Here is a 23,047-nt window from a genome sequence, read left to right on the forward strand (position 1 = left end):
GCCCGCACCTGGGGAAGGTGAGTGGGTACCCTGCCCTGCCAGGTCTGGGGGCCACTGAGTGGTACTTGCTTTCTCCAAGGACACATGTGAAGCTGACCAGGCACGGGCAGAGGACAGAAGACTGAGGGCCAGCCAACAGTGCCCAGTAGGCCCTCGGCTGCATGGCTGCCATCTCCAGGGCTTCCCAGTACAGGGGGGCGCTCTGATTCTCCCCAGTTCTTCTCCTAGTTCTAAAGCACCATTTCCAGTCAGCTGCCTTCCCCCACACCATTATCTGTGAGACACTGCCCACCCCAGGCCAGGTTCTGGCAGGCGGGCAGGCTGCTCTGAGCCCTGGCCTGAGGAAGACAAATGAGTCCTTCTCTGGGCTCACCCCCAGAGACTCGGAGGAGATCATGTCCCCAAGGCTCGGCCTCACACTGTGCCCAGAGCTGTGTGGCCAGTAGCTGGGCACAGGCAGCTGGCAAGGTGCCCTGTTGGAGCAGAGGTGCCCAGTGAGGATGACACAGAGCCAGGGAGTGTATACATGGGCCAAACCTGTGACTCCTTGCCCAACACAGCTGGTGGCCTAGGGCATCAACTCCCAGGCCTCAGGAGTGCGGGGCCTAGAGAGTGACCCCTGGGCAGAGGCAGGCTCTGTCTTCCCTCAGCCACCAGACAAGGGTTGTGTGTGGGCCCTCCTCATTCTGAACCTTAGGTGGGAGGCAGTGGCACCCGAGGTGGGGTATGGGACTCCAGCAGTCCTCACGGGGTTCCATTGAAGCCCTGTCCTCTCTCCTTGGCCTCCAGTCCCCTAGTCCTCAGGCCTGGCCAGCTGAGAGCCACAGGAGAGCTCCCAGCTGGCTAAGATGGCCCTGAGGCCTGTTCCCCATCTCCCAGTGTCCCAGTGTCCTCCCCCGGGACTGGGCAGGACGATGGCGTTCCTTCAGAGTCAACAGTCTGCACTGGTCACTGGTCGTCTGGCATCCAGTCCCTGAGTCACACGCAGGAAGGACAGTCCGTCTCTGACATTCCCCAAGCCTCCCTCACAGAGACAAAGCAGAGACCCGCAGGGCTGCCCTGCCAGCCCCACGGGACCAGGCGGAGTCCAGCTGAGACCAGCTGCAGCCAGCTGCCCCAGGGCACTGCTCCCCGGCTCACACGCACTCCTGCACACACACTGACCGAGATGCTTTGTGGCCCTGTGAGAGGGTGGCACCCACTAGGAACGCCCGGCAGCCCAGGGAGAGTGGGGGCTTGGAGACTGGGGTTCAGGACAGTCATGTGCATTTGGCTGGAAGTGCCCTGTGGGGCGGGAGCTTGAGTGTGACTGTGTGTGTGTGAGTGTGTGCAAGACTGTGAGCGTGCGTGCATGTCCAGACCCTCCTCAGTCTTCTCCCCCTGGGTTGCTGCCTGTTTCTGACCCTCCAGGACCTGGGCTGCTGACACCCTGGGGCTGGGGAGGTGGTGGCCCTCTAGTAGGGGCAGCAGGCTGACGGATCAGGACAGGCAGCCCTGATGCCTCTCCCCCAGCCAGCTGGCAGCTTCACCCCCTCTCCTGTGAACACCCTCACCTGTCTGTTTTGCCATGGTTTCCGTGAGACCTGGTGTCCAAAAGGTATAGGAAGGGAGGGAACAGGAAATGACCACTGAGCCTCAGCTCGCCATGGACCTTTGGCTGACGGGGCTTGCTGGCCTCAGTTTCCCCATTTGAGAGCAGGAGCCGTGCAGACAGGAAAAGACACTCACTGGTCCATGTGGGGATTAATACTGTCGCTTGGTGGGGGGGGCACCACAAGCCGCTCCATCCCTGCTCCCCACAGCTCCGGGAATGCACACTACTAACCCTGACTCAGGGAGCCCCCACCCCACCCCTGCTGTCATTAGAGGACCAGATTCCTGCCAGACTGGCCACTAGGTGAGCCCAGGGCTGCAGGCCCTCAACTCCTGTCCCCTGGACTCTGCCCAGGGAAGCAGCCAGACCCCGAGGGGAGAGTCCTGAGTCCCAGCACCCAGGCTGCCCGGTCAAGGGGTACTGCCTCTGGGTGCAGGCAGGGGTGGCTGTGGGGTGCCAGTCTGGTCTAGACACCCACCCTGTCCTCACACAGTGACCTCACTCAGCTGGACTGACCAGTCTGCTTCAGACTCCAGGGTCCTGGCCTCCTGGGGTTCCTCAGTCCTCCCCTCCCCACTGGGGAAACCAGCATCTATCTGCCCCTCCCCCCGGTGGGGGAAGGAAAGTGACATCTCCAAAGATGGGAGGCGGCGCTGGGGGTGTCATTTCCACAGCCCCATCTCAATTCCCAGCTCAGCACTAAGGGCGGGGCAGCCGGGAAGCTAAGGAGGGAATGCCTTCTGGGAACAGCAGTGGGGCCAGAAGTTTGGTCAGGACTGGTCAGTAGCACCCCGCCACTCCAGGGGCCAGGGTGATGTTGGCCCCACCAAGGGACTGCTGCCCTGCTGAGCTGATGAGACACTGGGGGAGGGGGCAGCTGTCAGCCTGGCAGCTGCTCCCCCCCCCCCCCCCGCCCCCGCCCCGTGTCTCCCCCCTTGCCTTCCCTTGAGGCTGCTGTGCTGGCCCTCTTGCTGTGTGGGAGGAAGCAGGCCCAGCCACCCAGCCCGTTGTAGTCACCCAAAGGCGAAAGCAGCTGGGCCCCAGACCCAGGTCAGCCCTGTTCTGTCTGCTCGCTCCAGCCCTGCACAGGGCATGGTCTCCAGAGCCCGGGTGGGCAGTGGGGTTCAAGGCCTGGTAGATGACAGCTGAGTGGGCCTGTAGCACCCCAAACAGCAAGATCTCAATAGGTGTGTAAAGAGGGACCCCCCATCTCTTTATGAGTGCCTACCACCAACTGAGCTGAAGGGCCCTTCAGGGGCACTGGTTTGAGAGGTCACCCCAACCTAACTGATGTGGGAGGACCCAGCAGGGCCATTTCTGAGTAGGCTAATGGGGAAAGCAGGGGCGCAGGGGGACCTGCTACCAGTCTCCCTCAGTCCGCAGGTCATGGATCCTCCCTCCCTCCCTCCCACCCACCCCCCATTCACAGCCTTCCAGGGGACCCGGCAGATAAAGAAAGGGCAGAGGGAGGGGCAGGTGGGGCGGGAGAGGAAAAAAAACCGAAACTGGGCCTGGGCTAAGGGTTGAAAGGCACGGGGTTCCCCCAACCCCACCCCGTGCCCCCCAAACCCAAGCGGCCGGCAGTGAGGTGGTCTCTGAGGGCCCAGCCTTGGTGCGGGTCGCTGGGGCAGGGACAGGGATGGCCTAGGGCGAGCGCTCTGGACCCGGCCATGCGTCCAAGCGGCAGGGGCCGCTGGCCTCCAGGAGGTGCCTGAAGTTGAAAAGCCCAGAGTAAGGCCCCCAGCCAGGGAAGAGCCGTTCGGTCCGCCAGGGCCAGGGCCAGGGGCAGGGGTTAGGGGCGTTGGGCGCCCAGCAGGGAGATCAGCTCGCCAGTCGGCCGGCAGCCGCAGCCGGCAGGGCAGCAGGAATGCCGGCTTCCCACGGCCTGGCTCAGGGCCAGCAGGTGTCCCTTCCGGGAGACAAGGAGGGCCGGGGTCCGAAGGGTTAAGCCGAGGCGCCCCTCCCCCTCCCCGACCCTCCCTGGGGCGCGGGGCGCGGGGCGCCGGGCGGGCCGGGGCGGGGCCTGAGTCCGCGGGCGGGGCCCAGCCGGTCGGCGGACCCAGAGCTCCACTCGCGCCGGGCCGCGGCCGCGCTTACCGGACGGGACCCGAGCCGGGAAGATGGCGAGGCTCCGCGCTGGGCCCTGCGCGCGCGCCCCCCCGGGCCGGCCCCGGGGCCCCGCGCCGCTGCTGCTGGCCGGGCTGGCGCTGCTGGGCGCGGCGCGGGCCGCGGGGCCGGGGAGCTTCAGCCTGCACCCGCCCTACTTCAACCTGGCCGAGAGCTCCCGCGTCTCGGCGTCCGCCACCTGCGGCGAGGAAGCGTCCGCGCGCGGCGCCCCGCGTCCCATCGAGGACCTCTACTGCAAGCTGGTGGGGGGCCCGGTGGCCGGCGGGGACCCCAACCAAACCATCCAGGTGAGCCGCCGGGGCAGGGCCTCCGCCCGGCGGGGGGAGCGCACGGGAAAGTTTGTCCTGGCGCACCCCGGAGCTGCAGTCCGACGCCGGGCAGTCTGGCCCGCGCAGGGTCCAGGTAGAACCCGGGGTCTCCCGCGTCCCGCCGGCTCCGCGGCTTGGAGAACGAACGGGAACCCGGCCGGGAGGGACGCAGAGGGCCTGGCGCGGGGCGGGGTGGGGTGCCGGGACGGGGTTGGGGGCGGCTCCGCGTCCCCCGAGGCCGCAAACCCCGGGATGGCGAGGAGGGCGGGACTTGGCCTCCGCCGCGGGCCGCCTGTGGGGAGCAGGCGACGGACTCGCTCTCCGCGGACAGGCTGGGACCTGCAGACGCGTGGATGGGGACAGGAATGGGGTGGGGGCGGGAGCGCGGGCCACTGGGTCGAGGGAGTTGGTGGGACCCCCCCCTGCAGGCGGGGATGGGGTGGGGAACTTGGGAGAGATAGACAGGGGACTTTAACGACAAATGGAGACACGTCTGGAGCCCGTGGTGGTGGGCTCCGGAGCGCCGCTCCTGCGGAGGAGAGATTTCAGTTTGCAAAGACTCTCTTGGGAATGGGGGGCATGAGCTTACGGTGGGGCTGGGCACCTGGCCAGGGACTTAGGTTAGGGCTGGCGTCCAGCAAGGCCAGCTGGGGTCGGCTTTCGTGTTGGGGACCAGACACCCGGCCCGCCGTTCCCACCCCTCCCCCACCTAGGGGAGCACAGGGCTTGTGAGCTGGTGTAACCTGAGCCCCTCCTCCCCGGAAGGAGTGGGGGTGGAGAGAGCCGGGGGAGGGTGGATTGCCTGGGTGGGGAAGAAGGTGGAAGCTGCCGGAATGAATACTGCATCTGAGTGCCCCCTGCCCCCATGTCGCTGTTGAGTGACCCGCCAGATGGCAGCCCAGTGACCTTGGGTGGGTCACCGAACCTGTTGGGCCCCTTTCTCTTCTTCCGCTGAGGGCCTGGTGACCAGTGACTGGTGACAGCCTGGCAGTGCCCCCAGGGCCTGTGTGAAAGGACCAGCAGGCGGGTGGGTGGGCATGGAGAGGCTGGCAACTGACTGGAGAGATGTCTGCTCTGTGCCCCTAGGGGATGGTGGGAAGAGGGGCTGTGAGCTGCCAGCATGACCTCAGACTGCAGGAGATGGGGTGCCCCGGGGCCAGCTGTGGTGAGCACAAGCTAGGCTGGAGGAGTGGGCATTGAGGGCCCTGGGTGAGCAGTGAGCGGTGGGCTTTCAGGGGGCCCAGTGGAAAATCTGGGGGCTCTGCTTCCAGTGACTCATGGGAGGGGAAGTCCTTATCAGCCTCTGGGCCAGTCCCTTGCTGTTCCTGGCAGGACCCTCAGCAGGAACAGAGGGGGCCGTGGGAGCTGGGCTTGGGAGAGGGGGGCAAGCGGATACTGCCCTGACCAGCCAGGAGCAGCTCTGGCCAGCCCCTTCTGACCCAGTCTTTGCTGTGCTCTTGGGGGGCCAGGACTCCTCCTCCACCTCTGAAGGCCTCCCCGCCCCCCCTAGGTCTGGCCCTCACCCCCATCCCCAGGGTTCTCAGGCTTGCAGGTCCACCAGGAGCCCCAGTTGGAGCCCCCATTCAAGCCCCTGTCCACAGAGTGGGCAGTGCCACCTCTGTTACCCACCAGCTTCTAGATGGTTTCTAACCACACACCCCCTATACACCCCCACACCCACTTTACACCCCCCCCCCACACACACAATCCGGCAGCTCTGGGCTAGTGGACATGGAGACACAGCTAAGAAGGAGCAACCTGGGGACCCACCTCCACTGCATGAGCCCCGCACCCCTAGCAGGAGGATCACTGATGGGCAGGAAACTCCTTCCAGTGGAGGGGCCTTGGGGGCTTCAGGTTCCACATCACGAGTGTACCTCAGAGGTGGTGGCATCTTCTGGGACCTGAGCCTTGGAATGAGCTGCACAAATATAAATGAGGGGTGCAGTGGGGTACACACAACACCAGTGTGTGTCTAGGCGCTTGTGTGCATGTGTGTGTTCACGGAGGCTCTCCTGGTTACCCCCAAGCCTGATGGGGCACCTCCCATGCTCCTAACTCCCAGTCCTGGAAGGAGGGCCTGTCTCCCAGTAGCCTGGGTGGGCCCCGTTCCCAGACAGGCCCCTAGGGCCCAGTTGGTGCCAAGTCTCAGACCTTGGCCTGTATCAGCAGGTCTGGCTGCCCTTGGGGGCTAGACCTGTCTCCACCTGCAGACAGCAAGCTCTCCCCAGGGAGGGCTCCTTCCCCTCACCCCACCCCTGGCCTCCCAGCGCTTCCTCAGAGTGGGACGGGCCTGGACAGGTGTGGGCCAGGATGGCTGCCAGACCAGTCTTTAGTGCAGTAGTCCCGGCAGGTGGCAGTGGCGGCCCCAGTCTTCAGATGGGGACACTGAGGTCCCCGGTTGCCGTGACCTGGCCCTATCTCAGGGTTTGGAAGAGGCAGAGCCCACAGCCGTGCTGCCAGCTGCCCCATACCTCCTCACAACTGTTCCCATTGTGCCAGCAGGATAAATCCCACCTCCCAGGAGCCCATAATCCAGGAGGCTCAGGCCTGCCCCCCACCCATGTGCTTGCAGAGGGGACTCTAGCCCCCGATCCCCACCCTCAGACTCCTTGGAGCTTTGGGAAGGAGTCCCAGCCCCTCTGTGGGCATGGAGGGGCTGTGAACGGTTTGCCTTCAGTCACACTGGCTCCTGGCCCACACCTTACCAATCCTGCTGCCAGGCACTGCCCTCTGCCCCAGCACCCTCACCTCACCCAGGCTCAGACCCCCGATTTCCCACAGCGGTACCCTCCCACTCCTGGTCCCACCACCATCACCACTCACCTCGGAGAACTTTCGCCTGGGCAGCCTTGTTGCCCGGAATCAGTGCAAACAAACAGCAGACAGGGGAGTAGTGGACCAGGGCAAACAGCAGCCAGGGAAGTAGTGGACCAGGGGCCCTGCATGGGCTGGAGGGGAGATTGTCTCCTGTCTCTGGGTGACTCTGGGAGGCTGGGGTCCCCCCAGGCATCTCTGTTGTCCAGCTGATCGCCTGTTCCCACAGGGCCAGTACTGCGACATCTGCTCCACGTCCATCAGCAACAAGGCCCACCCTGCCAGCAATGCCATCGACGGGACAGAGCGCTGGTGGCAGAGCCCACCCTTGTCCCGGGGCCTGGGCTACAATGAGGTCAACGTCACCCTGGACCTGGGCCAGGTAGGGTTCCCACCGACGACATACCTGTAGGCTCCCGTTGGGGTGCTGGGAGGCTGGCCTGAGACAAGCAGGGCAGCAGGGCCTGGGGATAGAGGGGCTGGGTAAGGGGTCTCCAGAGGGGAGCGAGGGGCAGAGGGCAAGGCACAAGGCGCCCACCCTCCAGGCTACTGTTTACACTCAGGAATTCTTCAGCGGGAGCCCAGGACAGGGGAGGGCAGAGGAGGGGCTGCGGGAAGCTCTGTGTGGACATTCCTGGAATACCTGTGCCACCAAGTGGCTCTTGTGCCCTTAGCCCCATGGTCCCAGATCCTCCCTTCCAGGTGGGGGAGCAGGACATGACCCCTGAGCCCCCTGGGCTGGGGCAGATGCAGGATGCAGCAAGCACTCTGCACCTGTGCTCCTGCCTAGGAGATGGGTGTGCTCCTGGGCCCTGCTAGCTGTGGCCTCGGTTGCTGGCCTCCCCTGGCCTCCCCGGTGCAAGTCGGCTCCTTGCTGAGCTCCCTTCAAGTTCTCTGGAGCCATCAGGCTGTTTGGGGCAGGTGGGGGGATGCTGTACTCTCCCAGGTCACAAAGGTACACCCCCCACACACACACACCTCTTAATCACTGAGGCTGGGTCAGTTGCTGTAAGCAGTGACGCTCTACCTGGGGTTCAGCATGCAGGGGCCTGGACTCACTGTGATGTCCCACAGACCTCTTTCCCTCCCCTTCACTGGGCTTGGCTTAGAGGGACTCTCAGATGCAGCCAGGCAGGCAGGGGGCACTGTGGGGCCTGTGTGCTGCCCCTCCCCCTTGCCACCGGGAACTTATGCTGATGTTAGGGTTATTCCTGCCCCTCCTCCCAGGACTGGCTCCGGTAGGGGAAGGGAGGGGGTCCTGCTCTTCACACAATGGCCGTCTCCATGACAACCCTGGGTGGCTGCAGAGTAGGTGGGCACTGTGCCCAATGTGCAGTGGTTGAGGCCCTGGGGTCTGGGGCTCTTGTTTATGGGCTCTGCCAGCACCCCCTGTTCTCCCCCACCCCTGAGTCTCATGGCATATCCAGACCTTGGGGCTTGGAGCAGATGGTGGGCTGTCTTGCTTTATAGCTTCTTCAGAGTGAGGTGGGGCCGCAGCAAGTCAGCAGGCTCTCCAAGCCTCAGTTTCTCCAGCCATGAAATGACATGAGGGGAAAGGAACCCTTTTCAGCCTGCCTGGGAGGAGACCCCCCATCTGTCCCTCTGTCCACCCATCCATTCCACCCAACTGTCCATGCACTCATTCATCCCTCCCTTCATCCACTCACCCATCTACTCACCTACCCAACTGTCCATCCATCCACTCACCCACCTACCCATCCATCCATGCACCCATCCATCTAGCCACCTTTCCATCTATTCACCCATGTACCCATCCACCCAACTGTCCATCCATCTATTCATCTATTTATCCATCCATCCATCCACTCACCCATCTACCCACCCACCCAACTATCCATCCATCCATCTGTCCATCTATCTACCCACCCATCCAACTATCCGTCTGTCCATCCATCCATCTATCCATCCATCCATCCATCCATCCATCCATCCACTCACCCATCTACCCACCCACCCAACTATCCATCCATCCATCCATCTGTCCATCATTCATCAAGCCATCCACTCACCCATCTACCCACCCACCCAACTATCCAGCCAGCCATCATCCAGCCATCTGTTGGGCATCTGCAGATGTAGCTGAGGCTCCTGGCTTGGCTTGGGTTCACAGGCTGCCAGGGGCACAGGAGACTGCTTAGGGGTGAGGTGAGGTGTGGGTGCCAAAATCCAAAACCAAGTCTGTTGCCACTGTGTGAATTCCGACTAGCAGCGACCCCAAATGGAAGAGTGAAACCACCTCCTGGGGTCTCCAAGGCCATGACCTCTGGAGGCAGACTGCCTTAACCTGAGCTCGCTGAGCCAGGGGGCCACCGCCCTGAGCCCTGCCGGGGATCTCACATCCGTTGCCAGCACCCTGAGTGAGAAAGGAGTCTTTCCTGGGGAGCCAGGTGGAATCCTAGAGGAATTTCCTACATGCCAGGACTTGCTGCCCACTGCTCACTGCCCTTCCTCCCTGAGTCCCTGGGCAGCGGCTCATCTGGCCCCCCTGTAGTCTCCGGGTTCATAGCCTTACCCCATAGTCGAGTGTCAGTGTCCCTGGGGCAGGGCCCTCTGAAGAAACTTCCTGGTTCAGCTGGGGAAACTGAGCCCTGAAGCCAGGCTGGTATTGTCAGCCCAGGACCCAGGCTTCTCCTGCTTTGGGCAGGTCTGGGGTGGGGGTGGGGTGTCCGTCGGGCAGTGGCTGGGCAAGGTCTGGGCTCTCCCCTGCCTGGCTGCCAGCAGGCTTTGTTCTGAGCACTGGAGCGGATGCCCTGGGAAGCAGGGGGTGGGGTGAGCCATTGGCACTGGGCACCAGAAGAGCTTCCTGTTCCTTGGGGCTTGTGTGGCGGTGAGGGCTGTCGGTGCCAGGTCTCATACCCTGGTGTCCTCTGAAGACTGCCCCTGGGGCCCCGGGCTGAGGGCAGAGACCACTGAGTGGGGGCTTGGGAGGAGCCTCAGTGCGAGCTTGCTCCTCTCTGCAGGTGGGCCAGCCTTCTCGAGCTGACCAATTTCAGCCCCAGCGAGGGGTGGGCCCTCCGTCCACCTTTCCCAGGGGTCACACTGGGGGCTCCCCAGACAGTGTATGTGAAGTGGGGATGGCTGGGGTGGAAGCCAGCATGGCCTGGAGAGGCACTCGGTGGGCCCCACATGGGGGTGTGTGGTTCTCTGGTTGCGGGACAGTTCTTCCTGGGGGCACAGGCTGGGAAGAGTCCGTCCCCTGAGACTGATGACTGCAGCCCCTTCCTGTGCTGCAGGGACTCCCTCCCCCCACCCCCCCCAGTCTCCTTCACTCAGTTCTTGCTCATCTGTCTGCAGACTGCCCCAGACAGCCAGTCTGGTTGGCGGCTCATGCCCTGGAAAGGGAGTCTCCCAGCAGCCAGCCCCTCTCCCCAACCCCTGCAGTGACTGACTCTTTCCCTCATGCCCATGCCCCTGCCCTCCATGTCGGAAGCAAAGCTCCTGTCCCCTTCCTGGGAGGCTGGGGGCTGGAGGGGACAGACAGCCAGGGGGGCTGTGACACTCCCAGTGCAGGTTGAGTGGCTGGAAATGAGGCCAAAGATGGCAGCTGAAGGATCGTGCCTTCCTTGGTGGGGAGCTCTGGGGCGTCATGGGTGGGCATAGACAGTGAATTGTGGTGGAGGGCGTGGAGGGACTTGGAGGGTGTGGGAAGGGCAAGGTAGCCCTGGTGAAGTCATTGAGCTCTGGGGAATAGTGGGGACTCCCCAAACACATGGAGAAACTGAGGCAGGGGCTACAAGAAGACTTGGGGAGAAGACCAGACACAGAACACATGGACTGGGGAGTCTAACCTCCCCTCTCCACTATGCAGCCCTGAAGCCCTGCCTGGCTTTACCTGGGCCGTGGGGCCCTAGCTGTCGGCACCTTCAGAGGCTGAACCTGGCGTGACCGCTGAGCCTGGTGTGGCCTTCAGGCCCCGGTTGGTGCTCAGCTCTATGGCCAGCGCCCTGGAGTCAGCCAGGCTGGCCAAGGGCAGCGACAGGAAGCACGGCCGCGGGTCTGGTTACAGAGCAGGGACAGGTGCAGCGGCCGGGCCGGACATGGCACCCGCTGGCCTCCAGCTGGGGCAGGGTAGGGAGTAGCTTGGGGTCCTGGCAGCCTGGCCTGAGTCAGTCCCAGTATTGGTCTCTGGCCTCAGGGCCTCAGTGAAGTCGTGCCCCCCCACTCCCCTCCCCGGTCTGTTTGCTTACACCCCTTCGAGCGATGTCCCCCAGCCACCTCTCAGGGCGTCCTGACCCTGTGGCCCCCCGAGGCTTCCTGTCTGCCCTGGTTTCACCACACAGCACGGCCCCCAGCAAGCATCACTCGTTGGAGACTAAACTGTTTGGCTTTCCTGAGTTCACAGGTCCCTTGGGATAAACTCTCCTTCCTGTGGCCCCAGCTGACCATCTGGACCTGGCTGCAGGGAGGAGGGGCCAGCTCTGGAGGGCCACCCAGTCCTCCGAGGCAGGCCAGGTTAGCTGGGCCAGCTCCGGGTCATGGGAGACCTCCACTCGCACCAGGAGGTGCTGGGTGCACTCAGGACATTTGTTCCACTAGGACCCCGTGTCCTCTGGCTGTGAGCCTTATGCTCCCCTCCGGCCCCTCCCCACCTGCTGCTCCTGCACAATGAGTGCCCCACGCAGGGCCAGGCCCTCACCCTACAGGGCTGAGCTCCCTGGCAGTTGGGGGCTGGGCGGCACCCCCCACAGCAGATGGCCTGGCCCTGCCCGGCTGTTACCAAGCTCTCCAGCTGTGCTCTGTGGGGCATGGAGTGGACGGGGTGTCAGGAGGCCTGGTGCCCAGCATTCAGTCTGTACAGAGCAGCCAGGGAACTGGCCAGAAGCCAGACTGTAGGAGGGGCTTCCTGCTTCCAGCCAGCCACACCTAGGACCCTGGCCCATCCCGAGGGTTGGCTCCAGGCCTCCTTCCTGTGGAGCGGGAGCTGAGTCACCCACTGCCCTTGGTTCAGGGCGGGAGGGGTCGGGGCTGCAGGGACCCTCAGGGCGCCAGCACCTGGGCGGGCTCAGCCTCCTCACCCTCTTGGGCAGGCCAGCTGGGGTGAGCCCTGGGCCCTTCCCTGAGGACACCGGCCTCTAGGCCTTGCCTTGACCTGCCCCTTGATGACGTAGGTCTCTGAGCCCAGGAGGCTGCTGGGTCAACTATATGAACCTCTGTCCTGCCTCCCTGGGGCTCCCATGCTTCTCCCAGCCCTGCGGTTGCCCTCTGCACAGCCCCAGGGATGGTGGTCCTTTCTGGGCCTCCTGATGGCCCTCGGCACCCTCCCCTCTGTCTCTCACTGCTGTCCCCCACTGCCTGGTGCCCAGCAGGGGAGTGCCCACCCCAGAGCCATTTGACCAGGGAAGCTGCTGGGCTGGGGGCGCGGCGGCCAGAGGCTGGACTGGCTGCTGTCCTGGAGACGGGCCAGACCCAAAATAGCAGATTGTTAAAAATAACCCGTTTGGCTTTTGTTTGGCTTTTGCTTTAAAAGACATTTTTTTCCTCTTTTGCACAGAGCTACGCAGCAGCGGGAAAGGTCAGCTGCGAGTGGGCAGGCGGCCGAGCGAGAGCAGGGCGGGGACACCAGCCTGGGCTGTCCCAAGGGGGTTTGGGCAGCTGCTCCCTCCGTCTAGCCCCCTGGGCCCAGTCTGACTGACGGATGGGGGTGGAAGTGGGGGGCTTCAGTGCCTCCTGGTGTGTCTGGGTTTCCACGCCCCCTCCCACCTTCGTTATGGCCATCGCAGCTGCCCAGTCCTCAGCCCGGGGGACCCAGTCCAGGGTGAGGGCCACAGGCTGAAGTCAAGGGACAGGTGGTCTCTGAGGCTGCACCCAACCCAACCCCCCTCTTGTCTTCCATGTCACATGAACACACAGGCTGACGGGGGTCCTGGGGTCACGATGGGGGCTGTGGCTTCAGGCGGGGAATGATGGGAAGGGCCCGCTCTGGGCTGCTATAGAGAGAAAGTCCCTGAGCCGAGTGGTGAGCTCAGCTCGGAAGGGAGTCGGCTGTTCCTCGCCTGGGACAGATCAGGGCCTCCAAGGAGGAGGGTGCTGCAGGTCCTTTGTCTGGGTATCGCTCTGCCACCCGGCAGCCCCTGCCTGCCCCAGCCCGTCAGCCGTGCCCCGTCTGTCTGCATGGAGCCCACCGCCAGCTGTGTAGGAGCCCCTCCCCCTCCTTTGTCCTCCCATCACTTGGACTTCAAGTGTTGGGGGGGCGGTCCCCATTCTGTCCCCCTCTGGGGCCCCTTCCTAGGCCCTGCCCCTCGGCAGGCAGTCTGGGAGGACCAGGGGGGGGGGCTTCACAGTCAGAGGTACCAGGAGGGGTGGAAGCTGTGCGTGGCCCCTGTTTGGGGGACACGGGACTCAGTCCCATCTCCTCACCTACCTCTCTGCTGGGACCTACAGAGGAGGGCCCCAGTTCAGACCTGGCCACAGAACCTGACCACCGGACTTGGGCCAGGCTAACATGGGGCCCCTCCCTGCTCCTCAGACATGGGGGGTCTGAACCCTGTAAAGGACCTGCTCCTCCCCTGTTCAGCTGCTGCCTTGGGGGTCATCAGATCAAGAGGTGCCCCCAGAGTCCAGCTGCTTCTCACCGGGGCCATCTGTGCCTCCCGGCAAGCCCCCAAAGTCCATGGGGGACCGGATGTCACCTGGAAGCCCATGCCGCCCCAGTTCTGCTGTGGACATCAGGGCCTCCTTAGCCATCCCCCCATCCCTGCCCACACTGGCCATCCCCACAGGTCTTCCACGTGGCTTATGTGCTCATCAAATTCGCCAACTCACCGCGGCCGGACCTCTGGGTGCTGGAGCGCTCCACGGACTTCGGCCTCACCTATCAAGCGTGGCAGTACTTTGCCTGTGAGTACTGGCCCCAGAGGGCAACCCTGCCTGCTGGACTGTCCAGGGCTTGGGGGTCAGGCCTCTTCCAGAGCAGCTGGGAATGCCCAATAGAATCATTCCCCTCCCATCCCTCTACCTCTCTAACCCACCCCAACCTTCTCCCTCTCCAACCCCCCCCTTGGGTCTGGATCTGGGTTCCTGCATCAGCACCTCCCTGCAGGGGGTGGGGGCTCCCATCCTGGCACCAGTGTCCTGACTGGCTCAGGCTGGTTTTCCTCCCAGACCTATCTGGTTGGGCCAATGGGGACTCTCCAAATGGGTGGGCCTGGGCTGTGTGTTTCCCCCCCACCCCAAAACTCCATGGCCTGGAGGCAGGCTTCCTGTGGCTACACCCCTGACCCCGGAGTCCACCCCCAGCCTCCAAGAGAGACTGCCTGGAGCGCTTCGGGCCGCAGACGCTGGACCGCATCACGAGCGACGATGCAGCAATCTGCACCACCGAGTACTCCCGCATCGTGCCGCTGGAGAACGGCGAGGTGGGGTGCCGGGCATGCGGTGGGCAGGGGCTGGGCTGGTGTGGGCAGAGGCTGAGCCCCGCCTCTCTGCAGATTGTGGTGTCCCTGGTGAACGGGCGGCCGGGCGCCATGAACTTCTCGTACTCACCGCTGCTGCGAAACTTCACCAAGGCCACCAACATCCGCCTGCGCTTCCTGCGGACGAACACCCTGCTGGGCCACCTCATGGGCAAGGCGCTCCGGGACCCCACGGTCACACGGCGGGTGAGCGAGGGAGCTGCGCCCTGGGGGGGTGGGGGGTTGTCCGGGGCATGGGGGCTCACAGCCTGCCGCTGCAGTACTATTACAGCATCAAGGACATCAGCATCGGGGGCCGCTGCGTCTGCCACGGCCACGCAGACGCCTGTGACGCCCAAGACCCCGGGAACCCGTACAGGTGAGACTCCAGTCACACTGCGGCTCCTGCTGGCCCAGTGCCCGCCAGGTCCCTGCGCTTGGTGACCTGCACCGACCACCCCGCTGGGGCTGTGTGGCCTGCTCCTCGCAGAGGTGGGCTCTCATTCCAGCCCTGGCGGTGGAGGGAGACCCTTGCCCAGGCACCCGAGCCTGTCCTCCACATCCTCTGGTAGGCCCCAGTGTCCCCTGGCCGCCCAGCTCCCCAGCCCTCCTTCAGGGCAAAGATAGGGTCCAGGTCAGCATTGGGGACAAGTGTGGGGACCCCAGGCTGGGTCTGCCCCCTGCTGTCTCAGCCAGAGTTACCAGGGCCCCCCACACAGGGCAAGCACCCTGCAGGTCCACAGCACGCCGGGGCCTGGAATCTGCATTCCTGGCAGGCCGCCCTAAGATGTGTGCCCTGAGTAGCCGCTGCCTGCATCACCAGCAGGACCGCCCAGAGGCACTGGCGGCCAAGATGCCATGGTCCCGTTCAGCACAAAACCCGGGGCAGGCCTGGCTCTGTTGGCACATGCACCTGTCTATTCATCTGAGACGGCTGTGGGCCGTGCCCGACGCTCACTCTCTCTTCTCCACAATGGGGGCTCCAGGTAGGACCTCCCCAAGTCATGGGAGCACCCGCTGAAGCCCGGGTCTCCCAGGGGGAACTGGCCAGCTAGACAGGACGCAACACCATCCTCTGTACTGGGACTTGGGCCTTTGTTCACCTTGCTCTGCGTGGATCTGTGGGCCTGCAACCCCCTCCACTCCTGGTCAGAGTGGGGCTGAGACGGGGCCCCGACCTCTTCAGACACAGCCAGAGCCAGAGGTGCCAGTGGATTCTGGGAGCCACAGCCTGGGGGGCGGTCTGTGGACCTGGGCTTCAGGCCTCTCCGCTCAAGTACAGCTCATTTGTCCCGGGAAATGAGGTGCCATATGGGAACACAGCGCGTGGTGCTGGGAAGGGAGCCCACTGGGGCAGCCAAGTTGGCCTCAGAGAAGAGGGCCTCTCGCCACCGCTGAGCTGGGCCTGTCCTCGCCAGCCGGGGGGCACCCCTGTGCCCTGGTGCCCGTGCACCGGGGTGTAGGCTGAGCTCAGCTTGTCGCAGGGCTGAGGGCTGCACGGGGCCGCGTCCCTCCCAGCACCGTGCACACCAACAGAACCATTGTCCCCAAGGCCCCGTCACACAGCCACATTCTGGACACTAGCCTGCCCACCTCTGCCTCTGCTCCAGCTAGCTGGTCTCATGTCCCTTTACCCCCACCACCACGTCACCACACCATCAGGGCCATCAACCACGTCCACCACCGGCACCTCAGCCACCACCTCCCCTCTCCCCTGCCACTGCCACTCCACCTCTGCCATCGCCGGCACCTTCACCAACATCTCACCGGCTCACACACCGCCACCACCCCCCTCCAGAATTTCAGGTCCTGCCTGCCTGCCCCGTTGGCTCGCTCTTCCTGTGTCTGCTGGGAACTCACATTTGCTGCTGCTTTTCCTTAAAAGAATACTGAACGTTGACACAGAACTTCAGTTTCCATTTGGCGGTGGCCACACTAGTCGGTCAGCGACGCAGCCCCATCTGTCCACACGGCCGGTCAGCAACTCTCCTTCCCGGGTCCTGTGGTCCCGTCCCCACTGCGCCAGCTCCCCTGCCCCGGGAGCTGCTGGTCATTTTGCTTGGCGCTCAGCGGTCACCTGTTAGACTCCGACAGGCAGCTTTAGACGAGCACCAAGCTCACGGGTCGCAGCCGTCCTTTTGTGTGTCACTCTGCCTTTTCAAGGAAAGGACTTTGATTTTTACAGGGCCTTAGGCCGGTGGTCTCAGAATCCTTTGGTCTCTGACAGTGCAGTTGGCCTGGTCTTTTTAAGAATTTGAGTTTGGGCCTGTGCTTTTCCCATGCTAACTAGGATCCTCTTTTGTCCCCCTGGCCGGAAGGACCGATGGCAGTGGGTGGGCACCAGGTAGCTCTTTGCTCTCAGGGTAGCTGAGGTGGGGATCACTAGGCTAGCCGCCTCATCAATTTCTTTCTTCTTGAAGGGTTTCATTACCAAGGGCTCTTTCCCTGGTTGAAAAGAGACCAGTCCTGCATGGCTGCTGAGAAGCCTGTAAGAGTTCACTAGGGTGCAGGACACAGAATTTGTGAATGACGCTCTGCCACAGAACTGAGTTGTCTCACAAGACCGTGGCCTTGAACTTCCACATGTGGAGAGGTGCACGTGGTTTGTTTCATTGTCCCTTCCCTCTCCTAGTTGTGTTTATCCCCCCCCTTTGTTAGGAAGCGTGCTCCACTCTACCAAGTCCATCCTGCCACGGTCTTGTTGCAGGACACAGAGGCCCCGAATCGTGGCCACGCACCCGCCCAGTGACTCCGTCTCACTGCAAGGCCCAGTCGCCTGTTGTTTCCCAGCCCTCCGTTCAGTGTTCTTCGCCGCTCACAACAATGATCACGCCCTTTCCTTCTTTGCCATCGGTCGCTGGTAATTGTTCGGAAGCGGACCTGTGTTGTCCTCTCTCTGGATGGTGGCTCATTATCTCCGTGGGAGTGAGTCCATTGCTCCTGGGATCGTTTCACGGTGTTAGGCGGTTGCCTGCCACTTGATGAGTTTTTAAACCGGGCTTCTTGCCGGTTTTGATGTTCGGCAGACTTAACTCCGACGGGTCCAGGGGCGGACTTATTTGATGCTGGTCCCGAGCCATGTTTCCTGGATCAGAATATGGGCCTTCAAGGCCCTTTCTGACCATGAGCTCTCCCTGCCGGTTGCCTCTCCCCTTCCCCTTCCCTCCTAATGACACACAGAAGAGGACTCTTGTTTCCCTGCCGTCTAACTTTCATAGTTTCCATCGTCTCTGAAGTGCCGCCTGGAGCGTTTCTTCGGCTCCCCTCCACTCAACTGACTCTCTAGCCGTATCTAATCTGCCGTTTGACCCATCCAGCGAGTTTTTAACTTCAGCGATTTTGTTTTTCATTTACAGACGCTCTGATTGACTCTATCCCCATGTTTGCGTCGTTGTGTGTAGTTTCTGTTTGTGGTGTTTACCTTCTTAAGTATACCTGTCGTCACTCGTGGCACTTTGGTTTTACAATCGCTCCTGGATTGCTCCACTAAATGACGTTCCGGGGTGCACTGCTCCCCTGGAAGCTCCGCCGTCTCGGGGCTGTGTCTGCGACGCTGTGCGTGCTGCTCTGCGCAGAGCTCCTTCTGAGTGGCTTTAAGGGCATTTCCCAGCTCTCCCAGGTACTGCCATCCTGGCAGCGCCTCTCCGTTTCCCTAGGAATACGGACTCCAGTGTTGCTTCCCTTCTGATTGCCTTTCTTCCCCTGCTGCCTTTAGTTATGCGCTTGTTTCCCCGCCTTTTAAAGAGCCATGCTTGATCAACGACTCCACACGCAGGCACCCAGTCTACTCTCTCTAAGCGACACAGGCCCCGAGGACACTTCAGAGATGTAGGTTACTGGTATTCATATACCAGCTACAGACCCCTGAAGGTCTCTAACCTCCCGTGGGGACCGGTGCCTGTGGTCCCGCCAAGGACACGGGCAGCCCTGTAGCCTGGGCCAGGAGCCGAGGAGCAGAGCCTGGGCACGGCAGTCCTTCCTGCCTCCACCTTGGCGAGTTGCCGGGAGATGTGTGCCAGGGAGTGGGATTTTGGCACAAATGTTCTGGTTAATTTTGAGTAACAGGCAGCTCCAACCTCAGCCCTCATCTTTGACCAGCTGTCCCCCTGCCCACGGAGCCAGGAGAATTCCAGCTGTCCTACCTGGTGTCCACTCCCAGCTGCAAGAGGAAGCAATTCTTGGCCACTTGTCCCTGGGGGAGGGCCCTGGAAGCATGGGGGTGGCTGGCAGCCCGTCTCGTGAGAGCTGGGCGCTGGAAGGGTTGGCAGTGTGTCCCTCTCCCAGGGGCTGGCCACAGAGGGAGAGTCCAGCCCGATGCTCTGCGCTCTGGACTGACCAACGGGCACAGGCTGTTCTCTGACCATGAGATACCTGCCCCGGCCTCTTCCCCAGCCCACCAGCCACCCTCCCCCAGTGCCACCCTCCGGATGTTCCACACTGCGTCTCCTCTAGTGCCACCGGCCCTCGCCAGACCCTTGTCCAGGGAGGGCTCTCGCCCTGCCTGTTCCCCGAGGTTGGGGGAAGAGCCACTGGGGCAGTGGGGGTGCCGGGGCCCATGCACATACTTCCGGTCTGATAGTTCAGATAGGGCAGGCAAGCTTGAGCCCTTGTGCTGGGTGGGATTCACAGTAACGATGGGGTGAGGACCAAGGGCCCGCCACCCCCGGGTCTACAGGCCTCTGCTTCCGGGTGGGGCAAGACAGGCCGGTGGCAGTAGTGTGCACCCCGTGGGCTGTGTCTCCACAGGCTGCAGTGTGCCTGCCAGCACAACACGTGCGGGGGCTCCTGTGACCGCTGCTGCCCCGGCTTCCACCAGCAGCCGTGGCGGCCAGCCACCACCGACAGTGCCAACGAATGCCAGTGTGAGTGCTTGCCCTGCTCCCATGTGTGCCCGCGTACACCCGTGCCTGCACACACACATGTGCTGGGGACATGGGAGACCAGTGGACCCAGGGCCCTGGTGGGCGTGCCCAATAGCCAAGCCCCTCCTCCCCAGCCTGTAACTGCCACGGCCACGCCCACGACTGCTACTACGACCCAGAGGTGGACCGGCGGAATGGCAGTCAGAACCTGGACCACGTCTACCAGGGGGGCGGTGTCTGTATCGACTGCCAGGTGCGAGTCCGCTCACCCGTCTTCAGCTCAGAGGACGGGGCCGGGGTGGCCAGGGGGTCCAGCTTCCAAGCCTGGGAGTGGCCTGGACTTAGGAGCCCCTGACCCGCCCCCAGCACCACACCACCGGCGTCAACTGCGAGCACTGCCTGCCCGGCTTCTACCGCTCCTCGGACCAGCCCCAGGACTCGCCGCACGCCTGCCGCCGTGAGTGGGCTCTGCGAACGGGGCACCCGGGTTCTGCATGGTGGTGGGCTCTGGGCTCTGAAACGGATGCAGGGGTGCCCCAGGCCCCCGGCCTGTGCGTTCTCGGGGTGCTCTGGTTCCTGGTCCCAGGTTGGGGGGCCGGAGGGCAGGGGCCCATGCTTGCCCACCCTGGCCCTGCACAGGCTGCGACTGCGAGTCGGACTTCACAGACGGCACGTGTGAGGACCTGACGGGGCGCTGCTACTGCCGCCCCAACTTCACGGGGGTGCACTGCGACGCCTGCGCCGAGGGCTTCGCTGGCTTCCCGCACTGCTACCGTGAGCCCGGCGGACCCCAGCCCAGCAGGAGGCAGGGCGGGCGGAGGTCTGTGGGGGACCCGCTGGCTCACACGCTCCTGTCTCCCCAGCCGTGTCCTCGTTCTCCCCCAACGACACCGGAGCGCAGTCGCTGCCAGCCGGCCAAATCGTCAGTAAGTCCCTGGGTCCCCAGGGCCAGCTCTGTCCCCGAGGGTGCTGGGGAGAGGCCGCCAGTCTTGCTAGGAAACCTTCCTTCTCTCTGAGGGCGGGACCCCCCTCGAACGCCCCTGCGCCCTGTTCTCCCACCGGCTAGTGGCCCTGGGTGGTGCCCCCCCGCCCTGCAAACCCACCTCCCGCTCACGCTGCGCAGTTCTGCGAGGGGGTGATTAACCAGCAGTTAAGACAATGCTAACGGGACAGTGATGTGCTGACAATGCCCCGCCAAGTGACCATCACCGCCCTCGAAGGGCTGTCTCCACGTGAGCGTTTGCGGGCAGACTGGGCTCTACTGCCAACCTGCTCTCTGGGGAGAGGAGCGGGGGTTTCTCGCCAGGCCGCGGAAAACCTGGGAATAGAGAGATGATAGTTAACCTTCCAGACCAGGCCGTGGGAAAATGTCCGGGACTGCCACTCTGGCTTATCTGGGTCTCGCCGAAACACTTTCTTTCAAAGGGCTCCTTTTTTGTTATCTAGGGAGACACACACACACGTGCATGCACGCGCACACACACGCAGTGGTGCCTGTGGGCTGTAACCCAAAAGTGGGCAGTTCAAACCCACCAGCCACCACCCACGGGAGGAATATGGGGCAGTGTGGGGAAAACCCGTGGGCAGCGTGCACTGGTAGCCCTGCAGGTCCCATTGTCCCCACAGCACGGGACTCACTGCTGCCACCGGGTGGCAGAGTCGTCACCATTCCTAGCCAAACCCACTGCCATCTGGTTGGTGTGATGCGCAGTGACCCTGTAGGACAGGGCAGAACCTCCCCTGGGGTCTCCAAGATGCATACTCCGTCTTTAGCCCCGTCTCTCCCCCAGGGCAGCGGTGGCCTCAAACTGCTGGCCTTGCGGCTTGCCACCCAAGTGTAATCACAGTGCCACCCAGGCTCCTGAGTCTGGGGACGACAAGTCACCGTTCAGAGCCCTCTGCTCGTGGCCTGACGGGTCCACGTGAGGCTGCTCACCGCAAGGTCGACTGCTTAAAGCCACAGCTGCTCCCCGGGAGAAAGGAGAGCCTTTCCCCTCCCGGACACAGAGCTCGAAACCCACGGGGCCAGTTCCACCCTGTGTGGACCCCTGGAGGGCACTGGGTTTGGCTTGCTGGCTTCAGGGTTTATGAGCTGGGCATGGCTCGGGCAGGAAGCTTTTCATTCGAAACGAAGGGGAATTGCTGGCCCCAGTGCCCCACGGGCTCGCTGTCTGTTTTGTGATGTATGGTCTCATCACAATATGTGTTGGCACACGCAGGCAGCGTGTCTGCACGTGAGTCGAGCAGGCATTCGAGTACCTGCTCCTCTGTCCATCCACCCCCACCCCCAGATGTAAGCTCCCGCCCCTCGGCTCCCTGAGCTGCCCGTGTCCCTTTGATCCCACGTAGGAGGATCTCCTAGGAGCACAGTGCTCAGGCGATGTTTCATTACTTTGTGGTTTGTGTTCTGAAAAGACTTCGGGGACTTATTTGGGGTTTAAGATGGAAAGATTGACCCGGGGAAATAGTTTCAGGAGTTTATCCACAGCTCTAGAACATCTGGAATTCGTGATCATTTGAAATTTCGTCCCACACACTCTCCCCTTTTGATCAGGATTCTTCTGTGGGCCCTTTGATCAGAATGTTCGCTGGTGGTGGCCAGGAGCCTGTGGTCCACTCATTCCACGCCCACGGTCCATTCCCTGACTCTCCTGCAGGCGAATAGGGGCTCACTGGTGTGCTCTGGGTGGTCGCTTGAAGACCCCAGGCGGTGTCCACGGGGCAGGTGGAAGAGGAGCCTTGTGCACAGTGTTAGGAAACTCCCACATCAAGGAGCCGAGCCCCACGAGGTGCTTGGTACCTAAGGTTCCGTAGGTTTAGCAGTAGCTGGTCTTTGCGGGGGAGACCTCCAGGCCTTTCTTCCAAGGCACCTCTGGTGGACTTGGACCCACCCTCGGCGGGCAGCGGAGCACATGCCCCATCTGCCCCAGCAGGGCTGCCTGTCCTTCCGTCCTGGGGCACGAAAGGCTGCTGCCCCCCACCTTTGATGGGGCCCCGGATCACCGGTGGGGGCGGTTGCTTTGCGGAGCTTGCTGGGCTTCTGCGGTTCCAGGAGTCCGATCTTTCTCACGCCCCGCACGTTCCCAGGCCCCGGAGTGGGCGCCCGCCAGTCTCTGCTCACGTGTTTGAAAGAGTTGCCTCTGTCCTTTTCGCTGGCACGGCTCTTCCCGTCCGCATTTGGTCTTCCTGTACTGCTTCCTTTCTCGGCCCTGCCGGGGCCTTGCCACCTGTTTTGGTGAGATGCAAGAGCTTGTTTAAACCAGGGCATTCCTGTCTGGGGCGAGATTTCTCGTTGTTTAACACACTTTGGACTGGACTGAACGCCCCTTTCTCGCCGTCTGCTTCCCTTGGCCGGTAGAACCGCTTGTGATGCTGGCCCGCAACGGGTAGCGTCTCCTTGCGTTGGGCAAGGGGCCCCTGAGAATTACACCCTCGCAGCATGAGCTGCGTGGTTTCGGCATCTTGAGTTTTATAGCTGCTCATCTTTCACAGCCTCAAAGATGTGAAGCAGTGGTCTCCAACCAGGAGCAGCTTTGTGTGTCACTGGATAGGGGTCGGGCTGTCTGCTTGTTACAGGTGGGGAGGTGCTGCTTGCACCTGGTAGGTGGGGGCACCAGGAAGCCTGGTTTCCTGTAGGACTTTGAGTTTGGCCCCACAGTCGTGCCACGCCCCCTCTATGCAGGACTTTCTAATATCGTCCTTCCCAGAGAGCCGTTGGTGTCGGTAGCCGGGCACCATCTAACTCCCCTGGTCCGTCCGTCCGCTGGACTCCCTGGCTCCGTGCGTCCTGTGCTTGTCCTCACTCTGCTCCCCTCCAGGCGGGGAGAGGCCAGTGCCTGCCCTCTGATGGCTGCTGGCGAGCGTTAAGAGCCCGGGTGACCGTGGTGATCCTGGGGCTGCGGCCCCGTGACTCCTCCCCTCCCCTCC

General features: G+C 63.0%; 1 protein-coding gene across 1 annotated transcript in view; it reads left to right on the forward strand.

The window, feature by feature from the left end:
• Positions 1–3,714: 3,714 nt before the first annotated feature.
• The window catches only part of LAMA5 (laminin subunit alpha 5), a 40,704-nt gene continuing 21,371 nt past the window's right edge, over positions 3,715–23,047 (forward strand). Inside the window, exons 1-11 of the mRNA XM_075527678.1 lie at positions 3,715–4,008; positions 7,076–7,228; positions 13,587–13,704; positions 14,104–14,222; positions 14,295–14,465; positions 14,540–14,637; positions 19,005–19,120; positions 19,255–19,373; positions 19,487–19,577; positions 19,760–19,894; positions 19,984–20,046. Of these exons, the coding sequence (XP_075383793.1) occupies positions 3,715–4,008; positions 7,076–7,228; positions 13,587–13,704; positions 14,104–14,222; positions 14,295–14,465; positions 14,540–14,637; positions 19,005–19,120; positions 19,255–19,373; positions 19,487–19,577; positions 19,760–19,894; positions 19,984–20,046 (1,477 nt within the window). The remainder of the gene's footprint in view (positions 4,009–7,075; positions 7,229–13,586; positions 13,705–14,103; positions 14,223–14,294; positions 14,466–14,539; positions 14,638–19,004; positions 19,121–19,254; positions 19,374–19,486; positions 19,578–19,759; positions 19,895–19,983; positions 20,047–23,047) is intronic.

Source organism: Tenrec ecaudatus, chromosome 12, assembly GCF_050624435.1.
Source record: "Tenrec ecaudatus isolate mTenEca1 chromosome 12, mTenEca1.hap1, whole genome shotgun sequence".
Lineage (NCBI taxonomy): Eukaryota > Metazoa > Chordata > Mammalia > Afrosoricida > Tenrecidae > Tenrec > Tenrec ecaudatus.